Source organism: Citrus clementina, unplaced genomic scaffold (genome assembly GCF_000493195.1).
Source record: "Citrus clementina cultivar Clemenules unplaced genomic scaffold, Citrus_clementina_v1.0 scaffold_1, whole genome shotgun sequence".
NCBI classification, from domain to species: domain Eukaryota; kingdom Viridiplantae; phylum Streptophyta; class Magnoliopsida; order Sapindales; family Rutaceae; genus Citrus; species Citrus x clementina.
In genome coordinates this window covers 10807645-10826487 of record NW_006263303.1, presented here as the reverse complement: position 1 = coordinate 10826487, position 18843 = coordinate 10807645, and the positions used below count along the sequence as shown (strand labels likewise).

Genomic DNA, 18843 nt, shown 5'->3' with positions numbered 1-18843 from the left:
AATTCTTTACTCAAGACACCAACAATAATAATAAAAAAATTTAAAAAGAGCGAATTAAACTAAATAAACATTTATAACTATTAAACAAATCTCACCAAGTAAAAACTTAAGGTCCTTGATATTTTGTTCTAAGAGCACAATTGTTATTTATGATCTTTTTATTTTAGTCCAACTTAGATCATCAAAATATTAATTTTTTTTTTAGGTAGAGCGAGAAAGGAAAAAGGGCAAAAAAGGAGAAAAAAAAATAGAACAAACAGAACTTCATACTCAACGACCATCATAGCTCCTATGATAATCCTAATTTCAACCATGGGTGATCAACTGCGAATACTATGTAAAACACAGAAACCAGATCCTGGCTGCACAAATAATACATACAAGCAGGCACAGGTTTTGAGTGTAAAATAGAAACATCAAACAAATTAAAATATTAAAGCAATTCGGAGTGCCATTGTAGCCTTAGAGATTAATACTCTGTGTCTGCAGCGTTAGCATTACAACTGCATTGGTAAGCTACTCTCACCAAAAAATTTAGAACATGCCACGGACAATAGCAACATTCATAAGCCTTGACAGCAGAATGTGCACAAATGGCTTCCAAACTGTGAGATAACATCCACAAGACCTCCATAACCTCCAACAGATATAACCTGTTCAGAACAATGGCTTTAGCAAAACAAGAAGCAAAGCGGGCCAGTAATGATCAATGGATTAGTATCATTGTAACATTAGCCATCTATGCAATTGAAGCAATCGAGAAGTAGCAAGAAACCAAATGCAGAGACTAAATTCCAACAACTGAATGACAAATGCATATGCACACATGATGCATCCACAGATTATCACATGATAATTCCTTGGCTAGCTATTGGGTTTTAATTGGCATGTATCTCAGTAACTCATGACTTCTATCAGCAAGAATGCCAAACTTCTAAACATTCATTTATCCATCCATCCATGCTGATACATCTACTGTTGAAAGCAAAATTATCTGACGACAATAAATAGGTACCTAAATTGTTTCATTACCGACTACATCTATAGATGGGTAAATGCATGCGAACTGCAACTAGTTACACTTCAGCACCATGTTTTACCTCAGATTCACTTTACGTGACATCACAATGAGTAGGGAATATTGGTCTAAAAAGTAACAAGAAGCTAAACAACAAATATGAGCATCCTTCTATCAAACCAAAATGTAAAAAACATCATGCATTGTCATGAAAATTTTAGGGAAAAAAATAGAGAGAAAATAGATACTAGAAGACAGAGGAAAAATTAAGCAGAATCATACACCAGAGGGATGTAAAGAGACTGAAAATGCAGAGCGTGGAGCACATTGTATTTGTGAAAGTGTCATCCCATTTATATCAAAACGATTCAGTAGAGGTTCTGCCCCAACAGCTAAAATCTGAAATGTTAATATAATTATTATCAGCTGGTGAAACATGTAAAGCTAATCTATACCACAATACTCTAATAGGTACAGGACTTTGAAAATTGGCAGTAGTGCTGCAGTATATTGACTAAAGTAACTTATAGCACAATCCGATGAATACTTTACACAACCGCAAAGAGATCTTTGCAAAAGATGACAATCAACTTATATTCATAGAATTAAGGAATTGGAAAATTGAAGAAATGCAGCCAGCAGCAGAACGTATTTAGCGTATGAGACAGGTTTCAGTAAAGCAGTAGCATTGAACATATCAACTTAGAAAACAGCTTTCCACGCATTTTTCAGTCCAGAATGGGCTAAAACCTGCTTAATTTTCAAATCTGCCTGCCTCTTTTTTCTCACTCAAACTATTGTGCTGTTAAGGATATAAATAAATGCCCTTTTCCTTCCATAGGTAGGCAAATGTATAAAGATATTCAATTCCAGCACAGGTTCATCCCACTTACTTGATTATTATCAAATACTACATCCTGTATAGGAGAATGACTGGAAATGGTAGAAACACATTCAGAAGTGGGGAGATTCCAGACTGACAAATTTTGACCACTGCCACAAGCCTGTGAAAGTAAGAACTCAATAACAAAATAATAAAAGTCACATTCTGAGCTAAAACAGCTATGAGATTAGAAATAATCTTCACACCAGAACAAGCTATCATAGACATTTGTATTACAGTGGAAATTTAATCATAAGAGTATCTTTTAACACTTATTCCCAACTACTAAGTTTTTTGATATACTCTGTCAAGATATGCCAAGAGTCAATGCCTTCAATTCACCTCCAATATCAACATACTACATAATAATTTAAAGAAATGCAAATCAACTGAAAAGTATAACATAATTTGTTGCTCGAACTCTTACCAACCAGCTCTCGCTTGCATCAAGAGTAATGCAACTAACACAAGAAATGACTCCTTTCAACTGTTTATCTTTCACGGGATCAATTACTTTAATACACTTTCCGCTTTTGCAATCTAGGCAAACACCATATAAACATGCAAATTAGAAACTTAAATTTGACTAGTTAATCATGTATACTAAAGCACAAAGCAAAAAAGGGGATGATATAAAATGCAGGAAAAATAGATTTGATGACAATTGATTCATAGCAGCATGGAACCACTTTAGAATATAAGGCAGATAATGACGTTAATTAATGTTTTGTCATTGTATATTTTGTTGGGGCCAATTTCCACGCATCAATGTATGTCACAAAATGGTCCCAACGCATGAAATACCACAATGCTCTATTGGGGGGCCTTGATTTATTGAAATTAAAACTGGCTACTACCCCAGATTCGTGCAGTTCCATCCTCAGAACCAGTTACAATCTGACAAGTAAAAAAGATGAATATCAGAAAGAGAAGTAGATAAAATATTCGAACCACATTTATGTAGCAAACAGCTGCACATGTCAATATCAATAGTAATCAATATTTAATAGCACAAGGCAGTGCCTAACTGCAGCCATATGAATCAACAGCTAGATTAACAAGTCTAAAGGAAATTCTTCATGCATATTAATTGCAAGCAGACTTTAGCAAACAAAGATGTGGCGATTAACAAGAGTTACCAGTCACTAGTTTTCAACCTGCGTTGGAGTAGACAATACCAAATTAAAAATAATGCAATCGTTTGTAGAAACCCATTTTTAAAGAGGAATAAATATGATAACTGCATAACCCTTTGAATAAGTTTTAAACTTTACTTCAAATAAATTATTCATACATGACCATTTGTATAGACTTCCCAACAACAATTCATCAACCAACCAGGAACTGGATTTAATGGAAAACATCAGCAGAGAACACAAGCAGAAATAAAATTTAAGATTCTTCAACATCTTGCCAGAATCAGTGCCGATTTGTCAAATAGAAAAGAGAAAAAGGAAAAAAATAGCCCATATTGAAATTATCTTCATTCCACAAATAAATGCATCAAATTTTTTTTTTCCTTCCTTGCCTCCTACAGAAATTTTCAAGATCTTCTCCCCTTGGAAGCAATTTGTTCTCTTTCCTCTTTGAATTCCCAAAGATAAACTAATATAACCATTACAACAAAAGAAAGATGAAAAATTTTCAAAGCAAAAGGTTTTCATGAAGGTAGTTCCAAAAAATTAAACACTTGTGGGGGGATCATTTTTAAGAAAAGGAAAAGGTTTGACCTGATTGGTGGAATTGCGGGCAACTATACAGTGCAAGTAGTCTGAATGCCCCTTAAAAACCATTTTGATCCTACTGCTTTCCTGAATAACTCCGTTAAACAAGAATTGGTTTTCAGTACAGATACCAGAAATAAATGAATGTCATTTGAAGATATTGTATGACACAATAAATTTAGAATTGCTCCTAATAAGAAACGTATTAGCATCTGAAACATATTCACCTTGAAAAGACACATACCACATCCCAGCAATATGCACAAGAATCACCCGCTGCCGAAAAGATGGCACCTCCCTTCAGGAAAGATGAAAGAGAAACACTTTCAGAATTAAATAATTGGGCACCATAGCCAATCAAGTGGTGTGAACATAAACATTAAAACAAAGAGGATTGAAGAAAATAAAAAACCTGAGGATCAACAGCGATCGCATTATTCTCAGGAACTGGAGAAAGAGCACCCCAAGGACCCCTGAGGGAAAAAAAAAATCAAATTTGGCAACAAAAAAGAGGTAGATAAAACCTGACCAACTATTACTTAAGTTAGGGCTGGGCGTCGGATCAGATTTGGATTGATCCGCATCGAACCGATCAGATTTTGTTCAGGTTGGATTTGGATTTTTAATTATGAGTTTCAATCCAATCGAATTTGATTTGTAATAGATCAGATTGATCAATCCGATTGGATTAAACTCATAATTAAAAATAATATATAACTTTAATATAAATAAGAAATAAAAATTAAAAGACAGGCCTAAACCCCTTAAATTCCCAAATCACAATAGAAAGAATCAATGAAGCAACTTGCAGCTGCATCACCCACGAACCCAGCCAATCTCTTTGAGAGAAAACCAGCCAGCTGTCCAGTCGTCAACGTCTCAGCTGTATGCCGACGACGTCCCAGACGACAGCCATTGAGCTTGTAAGTTGCCACGCTACCAGCCAAAACCGCATGCAAAAGCCGCTACATTTATTTGTTTATTGCAAGGGTTTCCAATGGAATCGGATCCATCAAAACTTGTGGGGTACAGTGATTATAAGTTATAAGAATAGATACTTTGAAAAACTTGCAGAGGTTTGGATCTTTTGAATTGATTGTGAACCTGTTTTTGTCTGCATGTCATTCTCGTTGTTTTTTGGTGATTGTAAAGTTGATTGTTTGATTTAGCTTTCTTGCTTTCGAGATGCAATTGTTACTGAAGATCTTAACAAAATAATTGAGGTTAAAATGAACACACTTTCATTCTGTCTTTCTTTTGTCCATTTGCTGGCTTGCTGTATTTTTTTTTCTTTTTTAATGTGTGATTTCAATTTTGTATTGCAGCTTCCAAGTGATATAGAGTCATCTGATTTATTCGAACACATCCAAATTCGATTCAATATGTTATTTTTGATCCAATCCGATCCGAATATATTTGGATCAGATTTGATCAGATTTAAGTTTGGATTACATTCGGATGACTTTTTTATTAATCTAAACAATCTGCAATCCGATCAGATTGATCCCAATCCGATCCGTATCCGATTTTGCGCACCCTTAGTTCAGATTGTCACAATTAATCAATAAATTTTCATCTCTGTCCTTTGTTTACCAGGTTGTCATGATTAATTAGTTACAATGTTAGTATTGAGGGCATGAACATAGTCGCATCAAACATTCTAAAATGACGTACAATTTTTTGCTCTCGTCTTGTCCTTGAGTATTTAGTTGCTTAAGACAAAGACACAAGGATGAAAATTTAGGAAAACTAATTATTTGACAGATACGAATAAATCAGTAGTGTTTCAGTTTACATCATACCATGTCAACTTCAGGACGCATATGCAGTGTTGGGTTCATATACAAGCTGCCTCTACACAAACCGAGCGTTACTGGGAAAATACAGTACTATTGTTGCACTATAGTCTCCCACTTAGACTAAATATAATGAAGACATCACAAAGGCACATATTGAACATTCTGGATCCTTTCAAACTAAGTGTAAATATAATGAAGACATCACAAAGGCACATATTGAACAATCTGGATCCTTTCAAACTAAGTGTGTTTTACAAGAATAATGAGACTTAATAAAAAAGAAACGAGGCAGTCTTTGGCGAGCCCAAGAGAAAGTGGGAAGACAAATAGGTATGTCCAGAAGAAAGTAAGTAAACTCAGGTTCCAAAAGGAATTCTCCCCAGGAAGAAAAAAAAAGGGTTCTACACATGGCAACCAAAGGGAAGGGAGTGCTTTTAGTGGGGATGCCTCTAGAGGTGCTTCTAAAGCACATGTATTTAACAAAAGTCAGACTGATTTTGGGAAGATACAAAAAAACTCAGAGAAAACAATTTGCAGAAAAAGTGTTCAAAATTTGAATTCAAATTCTCAACCCATTCCTTCTTCCGGTTGGTGAGCTAATTCTTCATGGCCCCAAATAAACAAAAAAAAAAAAAAAAAAGAAGAAAGGGGTAATTGAGTAGGCCTTTTGACACCCCTTTAAATTCCTCATAAAACTTTAAATGAAATTACCTAAATAACTAGAGACAAATTAATTTATTTCTTATTTAGAAAGGAAATTCAACCTAACAATTAAATGATTTATTTTTTTGAAACATTTTTACTTTCATGATTTATATTTTTAATTTGTAATTGATTTTTTTTTTTTTTGAGAAACTAATAAGATTTCAAGCAATGGAGATAGAAACTATGTAATAAAAAGAAGGGATATTATCATTTTCCCACCAAAGCTATTCTGACACATCATGTCAGTACCACGGTTTGGTAAAACCATCAATTTACCACAAAACGTTTAAACTGTTAGCATTTTCCCACCATTCCGTTAAAACTCAGTTAATATGTAACGGAAAATTCATAAAAGGTCAATTTTACCCCTGGAGCGTAAAAGACCATATAATTAACCTTTTATGAATTTTGTAATTAAATCATCATTTACTGTTCTTCCTTCTTAAAGGGCAAAAATGACCCTTTATGAATTTTGTAAAATTGACCGTGTGGTGTTAGGTACTTCATAAATTGATTTAATTTATTTAATTTTTAAAAGGAAAATTTATTTATTAAATTTTTTGTGCAAAATTATTATCATCATATCAAAGATTAAATTGCTTCTTTTGCACATTCTTTTTTTTTCCCTTTCATAAATTGATTTTTAGTAGTAGAATAAATTGTTTTTAGATTAATTGAGAAATATGAGCTGAAATCACAATTCAAGGTGCAAGACAAGATGAATTGAACTTGGCGAGAAGACAAAACATTGTGAGCATTATTCAAGCTATTGGACAACCAAATACACAGTTTAGGCTAAATGCAAAAATGACAAATTCAGAATAAAACTGTTACTGATTGAGTTAACTTTCCAATGTAATTTTAAGAGATGGACTTGGAGTTTTCTAGAAGAAGTTATGACCAATTTATTGTAACTTGTTCAAGCTTTAATCTAAGTCTAGTCTAGAGTTTAGGAGTTCCAGCCATATTAATGAGCCCCCCTTGCTTTTTCAACTTCATTTATGATCCTTTTTTTATTTTGTTTTAAGTTTGTCAATGTTTCAAATAAGTCTAGCATTAATAATGGTGAGCTAATGAAGACTTTTGAAGTATTCTTTCGGCTAAACCTGTGCTTGCTTAAGTTTGCCAATATTTTAGTTGAGTCTAGCAATAATGACAGTGGGTGAGTGAAGACTTTTAAAGTATCATTTTGACAAAGACTATGCTTGGTTAAGTTTGTCAATGATTTAGCTAAGTCAATCATTAATGTTGGCAGGCTAGTTAAGACTTTTGGAGTATCTTTTTGAGTAAGTTTGTGCTTGGAGAGTTATTCCAATATTTCTAAGTATATTTTTAGGATCTTGGGTTTCTATTAGCCTATTTAAACTCAGCAACCATGTTATGTAAAATTCAGAATTTAGAAATCAATGTTATTTGAATTTGAAAGATCCTTATTTTTTGGAATCTTTATTTCTGTGATTCTTTTGTGAATTAATGAACCTATCAAGAATTTGCATTCTTATGGCATTCCAATCTTGACTTAGTACTCACCTTCTCATCTATATCTTAAGTGTAACGTCAATATCATTCTTCTACATCTCTGGTCCATGTTTTCTTAAACATTGGGTTAAGGTTTTGTTTAACTTAGATCTATTTAAAACTTTCTTGACAATTGAAACTTCAAATTAAGTGTAGATCTCAAAGTTTCACTATAGGATTTGCAGCACATATTCTTGAGGATCATATTTTCGCCCTAATAAAACTAACTGTGATTCAGCAGTATTCTAGGAGAAGATAAAAAGTGCTGTTCGGAACAAGAGAGAGGAAACGAGAATCTAGTAAGGTGCAACCTGTTAATTGTGAATTGTTGTTAAAGGAACTAGGTGTAGAAGATGAAGAGAGGTTAAAAATTAAGGAATTGCTGGGAAAAATGAACTTGTAACTTCAGCAAACCAGTTGTAAAGACTGCAGCAAGTAGGCTAAGGAAGCTATTAGTGAAGGTGGATTTGGCTATAATAGAATTCCGTGAAGATTCTAAGTTGGAACAGTCATCAATTTCAGGCCTGATATTGTGATTCTCCAAGAGACTAAAAAGGATTTCGTTGATAGGAAGCTAGTGGGTAGTGTTTGAGGATCTAGATATAAAGAGTGGATTTTTCTTTATATCTAATGGGGGGAGACAGACAAGAAGAATGAAGGATTTTAATTGTTTCGTCAGAGAAACCAATCTTTAGGATCCATCTCTGATTGGAGCAAATTTCACTTGGTCTAACTTAAGATCAAATGTTGTCTGTTGTAGGTTGGACAGATTTCTCTTTTTGCCAGAGTGGGAGAAGGATTGCTTTTGTAATCGACAAGGAGCTTTCCCAAGATCAACATCAGATCACTGCCCTATTGTTTCAGACTCCAATTCAATGGCTTGGGGGGCTAATCCTTTCAAATTTGAGAACACATTGTCAGAGCATCATTTGTTTAGAAAATATTTTGAGGATTGGTCAGGAAACAAGAGTTTGGTCATGAAGAAATTATCTTATGCAAGGAAAAAGCTGAAAATATGGAACAAAGAGGTGTTTGGGAATGTGAAATTCGAAAAAACAGGTACTTGAGAATCCAAGAGTGGACAAGTTTGATGGGGAAGGAATGTTGGACGAGTCTTTAAATAGAGAGTGATTTTAGTCTAGAACTAGGCTGGAAGAATTAATCTTTAAGAAAGAGACAATGTGGTGGCAAAGAACAAAAGTTGTTATGGGCTCGAGATACTGGTAATAACACTAAAATGTTTCACACTGTAGTTAACGGCAGGAGGAGTAAAAAAATTATTACTAGAAATGAAACTAGCGAAGGCTCAATTTTGGAGGATGACAAGAAAATAGAGGAAAAAATTGTTGATTATTTCAAGCTCTTATATTCTGGAGTTGGGACTAGTAGACCGTAAATTCTTGGTTTAAATTGGACGCCTATTTTAAGGTGTGAGGCTAATAAATTAGAGACCTTTTGAAGTGGAAGAGATTAGGAAAGCTATATCTGATTGCTGTTTTGAAAAATCTCCAGTACCGGATGGCTATTTAAAGGCTTTATTTCAGAAATGTTAGGGTTCTTTGAAGAAGGATCTGTTGAAAGGTTTTGAAGAATTCTATAACAGAGGTGTGATTAATAAAGTCTTAAGGAAGTTTTGGCAGAGACCATTTCTTCATCTCAGGCAGCTTTTATAAAAGGAAAGAAGATTTTTTATGCAGTTTTGGTGGCCAATGAAGTGGCGGATGAGTGTAGGAAAAAGAAGGGAAGGTTAATTCTCAAAATTGACATTGAGAAAGCTTTTGACCATTGATTGGATCTTTCTTGATCATTTCGAGCAAAAATGGAGGAGGCAGATTCAAGGCTGCCTCAAGTCTTATGAATTTTTATGTTCTAATTAACGGGCATCCAAGGGGATTTTTAAGAGTGTCTAGGGGCTTCAGACGAGGTGACCCTTTTTCTCCATCCCTTTTCACCTTGGCAGTTGATATCTTGAGTAGGATGGTGAAGAAAGCCCTAGATGCTGAGATCACGAGAGAATAAAGATTGATAGAGAAAATGAACTGGTCTAACACTTATAATTTGCTGATGACACCATATACTCTGGAAATGGGAGCAAAATAAGCAATTTTGTTTCTCTGGTGAAACCTTTTGGCTTAATTTCAGGCTTGAAAATTAATCTTTCAAAGACCATAATAGCTGGAACTAATTCTCAAGATAACAAGCTTTCGGCCTTGGCAATTAGAATTGGGTGCAGTGTTGGAAGTTAGCCTCTTAAGTCCCACGGTTTACCTTTGGGTGGCAATCCAAAATCAGTAGGCTTCTGGGAGCCGGTGATGCAGAAAATAGAAAAAAGGTTAAAAGGATGGAAAAGGGCTTTTCTATAGCGTAGGAGCAGACTTAAGCTTATACAATCTGTTCTTTCAAGCCTCCTTACACATTTCCTTTATTTAAAATCCTTATCAAGATAGCCAAAAGGATAGAAAATTGATGATTGATTTTTTTATGGGAAAGTTTTGGAAAAAGCATGAGTATGCATTGGGTGAAATGGGAAACTGTCAGCAATTCTAGAAATAATGGAGGTTTAGGTATCGGCAATGTGGTGAACAAGAATTGTGCCTTACTAGCTAAATGGCTTTCGAGATCTTCTCTGGAGCAAAACTCTTTACAGCACAATATCATGAAGAGTAAGTACGGCATCCAAGACAACAAATGGGATACTAATGTGGTCACTAATGGATCTAACTGAAGCCCCTGGAAGACCATCTCTTTGGGGTATCCTTCTTTTCTTATGCATACAAGATTTGAGGTGGGAAATGAAGAAAAGATACAGTTTTGGTAAGATGTTTGGCCTGGCACTGTTTCTTTTGTGTGATTTGTTTCCTAGACTATATAGATTGACTCATGATCATAACATCTCAATCAAGTCTAAAATGGTTTTTGGCTCGTCTCCTTCATCTTGGAATGCAAACTAAATTTTTTTCGGGATATATAGAGAGAGAAACTGAAGAATCTTCAGATCTGTTGGCTATTTTGGATAATGTTTTTATTGATGAAATGAGTTTAGATAGAAGAGTGTCAAAGATTGAATCATCAGGCACTTTTCCTTGTTGATCATACTTCGATTGGTTAAGAGAAGATTTCTCATTCAATAGCTTTTTGCCAGCAGACTCTATATGGAAAGCTAATGTGCATTGTAAGGTACAATTTTTCGCTTGGGTTCTTTATCATGATCGAATTAACACAGCTGAAGTCATTCAAAAAGAGATTCCTAATGTCGTCCTAGCTTCTTCTTGGTGTTTTATGTGCAAGAATAGCGAAGAGACTGCTGATCATCTCTTCCTACGCTGCAAAGTAACATCTAGTCTTTGGAATACCCTATTTCAAGCTGCTAAAGTCTCATGGGCCTTTCAACACTCTTGTGTTTTAATGTTTATTGAACATGTCGCAGCTTTTGCTAAAGGAGAAAAAGCAAGAGTATTATGGAAATGTAGCGTTTTGGCTGCTCTATGGGTTATTTGGCTAAAATGAAACAACAGAATTTTCAGGGATCCTAGAGAGGAAGATGTCACATTTCAAAGGAAACAAGATACTTCGTTCTTTTTCATAATTTGAATTGGGAAGAAGTTTTAGATTTGGTGGCTTTTGCCTTTCGGAAAGGTTTTTGCCTTTATTTTAGATGTTGATGCTATTTTAGCCCTTCCACGACAGGTTTAGAGATATTCTCTAGTTTGTAAATTCTTAGGCCGTTTTGGCACTAGTCAGCAGCTTGTTCACCTTTTTGTAAATTTCTATATGTTCAATCTACTTAACTTTGTCTCAGAATAAAAAGTAGGAAGTATAAAAAGGTCTAATCTCTAACTAAGCCAAAAACAAAATTAATTAAAAAAAACAAACTGAAACTCATTTGATGATATCAGAGAGAGGGCATCTAAAATGTTGAGAAGGTGACCCCCTAGTATCAACTAATAAAAGCAATTGACGCATAACAGCTCAGCTCATTTCTATCATTTGTAATAACTCACTTGTGTTGATGATTCACCAAGTCCAGAACTGGCTTTACATGATTTCCTGAAAAATAAAAGAACACAATATAAATTCATGAAAGAGTGTTGATTGTTGAGAAACCAAACTGCTACACTAATCTCATTGAATGTAAGAAGTTGATGCACGGAACTTCTAGCATGAACATGAGTTGAAGACCTAAGGTTTTTATTTTTTTTAAATAAACCACACTCCCCGGGGAGACAGAACACTTGAAAATGGAAAGTTAAATTGAAACTAAACAGAAGCTTAAAGAAGATTACACTGTTGTACTAGCAAGCCAACAGAGAGAGAGAGAAATAAAATCAGAAAATATGTAAATGTCCGCCCGAAGCTATGATTTGAGTCGAAAACAGTAAAAGAAAACAGTCGGATAGCATTTGTAGTGAAAGAAATTTGAAAAAGCTGGATAGCATTTAACACTAACAGAAAACTGTGAGACCACATCAAGAAATTATAAAATCAAACAATTTATGACAGTTTGACTGCAGCAATCAGATTGACAAGAATGAGTATTCTCACATAAAATAAAGTAAGTTAATGGCACCTTTAAATATATATCCCATATCTATACCTTGTAAATTAATAGGCACTTTTGACTCTGTAAATTCCTTCCACCTCCACCCACAAATCCGCCCATCATCTCCACAACTGCATGATATTCAGTAAACAATTTAATTAATCATAAGTAGCAAGCGTCATTTATATCTTCATTCATACAGTCTATTCTCAAGTTAAAAGAAAGATTTAAGTTTTTTGCATGCTCAGCACATAATATTTGTGCGCATTCATACTAATAATTTATGAGAAAATAAATGATTGAAATGTAAAGCATTGTATGACTCAAACTTGTAAATAGCTATAGTCTCGATCGTCATCAAAAACAAATTCACACAAAAAGTGAAGTGCCATTTAGTTTTTATCAAACAAACCTCAACAACAAAGCATCTTCATTACCACCATAGAATTTGACGTCATATGCAGGTCCATCATGCCCATGAAGGAATCCATCAGGTTCAATCCCTAACAACCTAGGGAGAAAACAACTTTCACTTCCAAGTAAAGGCAGTTCTAACTATCTTCTGAACAATTTTCTAAACAATAAGTAAAAGCACACTTACTGTTGAACCTTGCTATTACTCAAACCCAATGGCTGCAACCAAGGTAACAAAGCTTATAATTTCAAATAAGTAATTGAATAATAAAAATAAAAATTATAAGAGAAAAGAAAAAGAAGAAATTAGAAGTTGAAAATGAGAAGAGTGAATTGAACTGACGAGTTTGGAGATGCAAGAAGGAATAGAGTAAGATGTTATAGAGCCGTCACTGGAGGCGATAACGATGGTGTCAGGGCTACCATCTTTAGAGGGGCCCCAAACGGTTCGAAATACGGTTCGGGTCAGGATCTCTCTTTCCTTCAGTATACTTTTTCTGTAAGCATCTTCGTCCCAGTTCGTTGAATCTCCACACATCCTGCTTCCACCTTGTTTTGTGTTGATGTCTTTCAATTTTAGTAATTGATTATGGCTTATAGGATCAGTCAGTGAGACTGTGAGAGAGAGAACTGAAAACGGTGTCGTTTTCCGAGTCAATAAACCGGACGATGCTATCGTCCTCTATTGAACAGAAGAAGCCAAATGATAGGCCGTAATCTTCAAGCCTAATTGCGATAGTATTTGAGTAGTGCTTACTTCTCCTATTAGAATATAAATTTTGAGGACTGAGAATGCTGAAAGTATAAAGTAAAAAATGGAATTATGGTATAGGAACTCAAATTTTATTTATGTATTTATTTTATCTAATATTAGAAGTCAATTGTTTTAAATTATAGTTTTATATTTATTTAAAAAATTGTAATTTTTAATTAGTATGTGAATAAAAAAATATATTTTTAAAATAAATAATTTATTTTATTATTAATTTTAATTATATAAATTATTAATTATTAATATTCTTAATTATATAAATCATAATTTTTATTAATTTTAATTTTAATTATATAAATTAAAACTATTGATAAGAGCAATAGAAATAAAACATAATTAATAATACAGTACGAGATTAATATTTTGTTAAAACAAACTATTTATTATTATTAATTATTTATATTAAAGAAACATTTATATTTTCAAATAAAAATAACATAGAGTAATATTATTAATTCTCTATGAATATAATAATAATTTAAATAATTTTAATTTAAAATTAATGTAAATTAGTACTTTTAACTAAATATAATATAATATTATGTTTAAATAATTTTAATATTATTATTTTGTCTATTGCTACAATGCCGGACTTTGAGCCTCGGCACCATGCCGCGTTTTAACTCTAACTGTTAGATTCAAGTAAAATTAATTCAATGGTTGAGATTGAATACAAAAAAACAATACAAAAATATGGGTAAATTAACACTTGGTTTTATTGCATGAATCCAATGGTTAATCTATTGCATGTGGGAATCATTGGGTTTGGAAATGATATGGAGTGGTTTTATTTTCTACGACACTGTAGGTTTTCCATGGTGAACTTTGGCTCCTTTGATCCAGCCCTTCTTTTGTAGTAATAATTAAATTGCTATCATTGCCTGTTAAATGATAAAACAATTATCAGTTTTCAAATTGATCGGCATTCCATGTCCTTTCTTTTTTCCCATTCATGCGGAATATTGCACAACAAATTTAGTTATTTCTTCCGTTTTGATGAAACAATGAATTATTAAAAAAAATCACTTGAATGGTAAGATAATGTAAATAAAATATAATTACTATAAAAGTTTAATCAATATACATTTTCACATACAAATTACGAAACACATTTTACTATTTTCAGTAGCACATAAAAAGCTAGCTATCATACAAATTTCAATCTAAAAAATGTCACATCAAGATTATCATTATCTTTCTCTAAAACAAACATAAAAAAACAACAAGAACATCATTATCTTTAAATATTTGATGAAACAATGAATTTCTAGTGGTTGTATGTCTCCTACCAAATACAAGATTCTTTCATACCGATTTTCTTACACTTCTTGGTCATGCAAATACAATAAAGATTTCTCACTTTATTTTTATTTTTATTTTTACTAATTCTTATTATTTAAACATTTTAAGATGAATCTAGTAATAATCCTAATTGACCTACGTTTACTTTAATAATTGATTTAGACAAAACTAAGAATGTCCATGATAGGTCCCAATCAAGAGCAAGCTATAATGATTTAAGGAAATTAAATTTGTTCTGCTTTTGGTGAGAACAACCAAGATAAATATGTTTGATAATTTGCTGAATAATTTTATTAACAGTGGAAGACTTATTTATACAAGACAACTCCAAATTTTTAGACTAACAATCTCGGACAGAATCAATAAAAACAAACAACCAATATTTATTTAACAACTCAAATAAAAACCAAGTCAAACGTAATCACTTCGATTCGATACTCCACCACATTAGCAACGTTCCCTTTGACTCAGGAATTATTCCACTATTGTTGCAACACACAAGCACACTCACTTTGTACGTCTGCCCCAAACCCATGCATGGCTTGCATGGCACTCAAACGTAGTCCCCAAACTTGTTGGTGGCTCTTGCAGCTCTTGTTGAACGTCTGGGCTTATCAATTCTCCCTTCTGAAAGAGGTCCCTTGTCCTCAAGGGCTAGAGAAGGAAAATTATGTCTGATCAATGTAGCATCTTCCCATGTTGCCTCTTCAGGTGGTAATTTGGTCCAATGAACTAGGCTTTGCTCAATTAATTTCCCTCCCCTTTTTAATCAATGTGTATCCACAATTGACTCCGGCTGTAACATTATCACTCCCTTGTCATCGATAGGGGACAACTCAACAGTGGCAGTAGTTGATTCTCCAATCACTTTCTTGAGCAAAGATACATGAAAGACATGATGGATTTTTGCACCTTCTGCCAGTTGCAACTTATAGGCCACGGTTCCAACCTTGTGAAGAATTTTGTAGGGCCCAAAATATGTATTGGCCAACTTTTGATGAGTTCCCTTGAATACTGAGGACTAGCAATATGGTTGGAGTCTCAGAAACACCATGTCACCCTCTTTGAACTCTACATCTCGTCGACCCTTGTCTGCGGATTGTTTCATCCAATTAGCCGCAGCTGCCAAATTTCTCTTCAACTGTGATAATAGCTCATCTCGTGATAACAAGGCTTTATCCACTTCATGCATCGGAGAAGTTCCCACTTGATAATTCGGCACTGTTGGGGGCAAGCGTCCATGTAGAGCTTGGAATGGAGTCATACCTGCTGACACATGGTATGTTGTATTATACCAAAATTCAGCCCATGCTAAGTAAAAACTCCACTTTCGCGGCCATTGGTGCGCAAAACATCTCAAGTATTGCTCTAAGCATCGATTCACTACTTCGGTTTCGCCGTCGGTTTGAGGGTGATACGCCGAACTCATTTTCAAGTGCGTGCCCGACAAGGTAAAGAATTCTTGCCAAAATTTACTCACAAAAATTGGATCCCGATCACTGAGTATGGATTTGGGCATACCGTGCAGCTTAACTACTCCGTCAATGAATTTTTCTGCCACTGTTTTGGCCGTGAACGGATGTGTTAATGATATGAAATGAGTTGACTTGCTTAATCGATCAACCACCACAATGATCGCATCCTTGCCTTGTGAACTTGGTAGGCCTTCAATAAAATCAATTGAAATATCATCCCATAATTGGAAAGGAATGGGCAACAACTGCAAGAGTCCAGCAGGTTTCAATGTTGTAGCTTTTACCCGTTCACAAGTCTCACATCTACTTACATATTCTTGAACCGAATTGAATATAGAAGGCCAATAAAATTGTTGAGTGTTGTGCAAATTTTAATGTACTCGCAAGCGCACGAATCTATTGTAGTATAGATCAATGGTGACGAGTGTCTATCCCACGAGGAGGTGGATTTTAATTGTGTGTAGAATTAATTTTGTAAATGGGTGATTGGATTTGTGGTGGAAATGATTTGGAATATGCTAAAACTTAAATTAAAATGGCGAGAATAGATTCTAAAATTGGACTTGCAATGACGAGAATAAATTGAAGAGAAATCTATTGAAATGACATACTTGGGTATCTGGATCCGTATCAACATGCATCATGGGCTAAATAATCCTTATTAATGCCAATTAAATCATGAGGGGGGAATCCACACCTCATGAACCACGCTCTAATCAATATGGTGCTAAGGGCTTATCGTGCCAAATAATAATAACCTTGTACTAGAGGGCCGGTGAAACCAAGGCGGTACTGGACAAGATTAGTATTATTTGTCGACGAGAAGTCAAAACATCCACAAAAACTAGAGGGGAAGAGAAAATAAATTTACCAAATTAAGCCCATGACACATGTTGAGACTTCACCTTCAACCCAAGCTTGAAAGAAAATTAGCCACTCATAATTGAACTAGGGGCAAAATGGAAATTTATTAAAATACGAAGAAAATACAAGATGGAGAGGGAATTACAGAAAATGGATCCCAAAAATGGATTCAGAGATATCAAATTAGGGGGGAGAGGCCCCCTTTTTATAGATACATGGAGTAAATCATAGCCATCGGATTAAAAACAGTTTGGACGCTTAGGATTGCGCCACGTCATCAGTCAACAATACGCGGTTTGACCACGCGGATGAACAGTAACACGGTTTGACCCTGATGAACAGTAACGCGGTTTGGTTGAAAATAATCATGTGTGATGCATGTACTGTACGCGAGATTTTTCGTCCACTGATATGCTGCCACGTCACCATCAACAGTATATAAGAATTTTAGCCCAACAGGATCGTGACACCTCATCAGTCAATGCCACATCATCGATCCATCTATGTGAACAGTGCCGTGAACAGTAACGTATACAGTACCGTACATGTGAACAGTGCCATTTTTCCTTTTATGCTCCTCCTAAGGTTTTTGACCGTCCTGAGTTCAAAAGTGATGTCCGTTTTGCCATCTGATCTCTCGTTTATTGTGAAATGACTACGATGCCCCTAAAATACATAAAATACTTAATTAAAATAAAACAAACGAAATTAAATTAAAAGAAGGTTAAATTCATAAAAGTAAAGGTGTTAGTAAGACTTGAAATGTAAAATGACGGTTTTCTCCTTTATAAATATGCATTTTCTAACACTCAACATTGAGCTAGGCGTTTGTATGCTCGTAGGACTCCGGAATGTCCTGTTTCAGATTCTTAAATGCCTCTTCTGCTTCTGAATTCCAGCAAAATTGTCCTTTTTTAAAAGATTAGTGAGAGGTCGAGCTAAGACACCATACCCTTTTACAAATTTGCGATAGTAGCCTTTGAGGCCGAGGAAACCTCTTAGTTCTGTGATGGTTTGTGGTTTTGGCCACGACACCATAGCAGCAACTTTCCTTTCATCCATTTTCATGTTGTTGCAAGTAACGATGTGGCCTAAGTACTCCAGCTCCTGTTGGCCAAAATTGAACTTGCTGATTTTAATAAAAAATTGTTGTTGCTTTAGGACTTCCAACGCCTGTTTGACATATTCAAGGTGGCTACTCCATGATGCAATGTATATTGGTATATCATCAAAGAATACAAGAATGAATTTTCTAAGATAAGGTCGAAAGATGGAGTTCATTACAGCCTGAAAAGTTGACGGCGCATTGCATAATCTGAACGGCATTACCAAGTATTCGTAGTGCCCATTGTGTGTGCGAAAGGCTGTCTTGTGGATGTCAGGCGAGTTAACTTGAACTTGGTGATATCTGGCTCTTAAATCGAGCTTTGTGAAGTAAGCAGCACCAAATAATTCGTCGAGCATATCCTCAACTGTGGGTATGGGAAATCAATCTTTGATGGTTACTTCATTGAGAGCTCGCGAGTCGGTACAAAACAGCCAGCTACCATCTTTCTTTTCGACCAGCAGCACCAGAGAAGAAAACAGACTGGTGCTAGATCTTATCAACTCCGATCGCAACATCTCTTTAACTTGTTTCTCAATTTCTACTTTTTGAAAATATGCGTAGCGGTATGGTCGAACATTGACAGGCTCCGTTCCTTCTTTTAGTGGAATACAATGATCAATTCCTCGTGATGGTGGGAGCTTTGTAGGTTCTTGGAATATTTCCTCATAATCTTTCAATAATTGTTGCATATCTACTGGTACTGTGCACAAAGTTTCTTCCA

At 34.7% G+C, this 18843-nt stretch overlaps 1 protein-coding gene across 3 annotated transcripts; it reads right to left on the bottom strand.

Moving 5' to 3' along the window:
• Positions 1-273: 273 nt before the first annotated feature.
• LOC18056069 (THO complex subunit 6) lies at positions 274-13355 on the bottom strand. Of its 3 annotated transcripts, XM_006451450.2 has the most exons (13): positions 12945-13355; positions 12789-12820; positions 12600-12698; positions 12242-12318; positions 11649-11694; positions 4038-4098; positions 3870-3923; positions 3632-3712; positions 2759-2798; positions 2329-2441; positions 1912-2022; positions 1301-1417; positions 274-653 (listed from the first exon to the last, which is right to left on the bottom strand). In XM_006451450.2, exons 1-13 carry the CDS (start codon positions 13137-13139, stop codon positions 564-566), a joined length of 1116 nt encoding a protein of 371 aa, XP_006451513.2. In that variant the 5' UTR covers positions 13140-13355; the 3' UTR covers positions 274-563. The 3 variants fall into 3 exon arrangements, with proteins under 3 accessions (XP_006451513.2, XP_006451512.2, XP_024033322.1); XM_006451449.2 differs by lacking the exon at positions 1301-1417; XM_024177554.1 differs by lacking the exon at positions 3632-3712.
• Positions 13356-18843: the final 5488 nt, after the last annotated feature.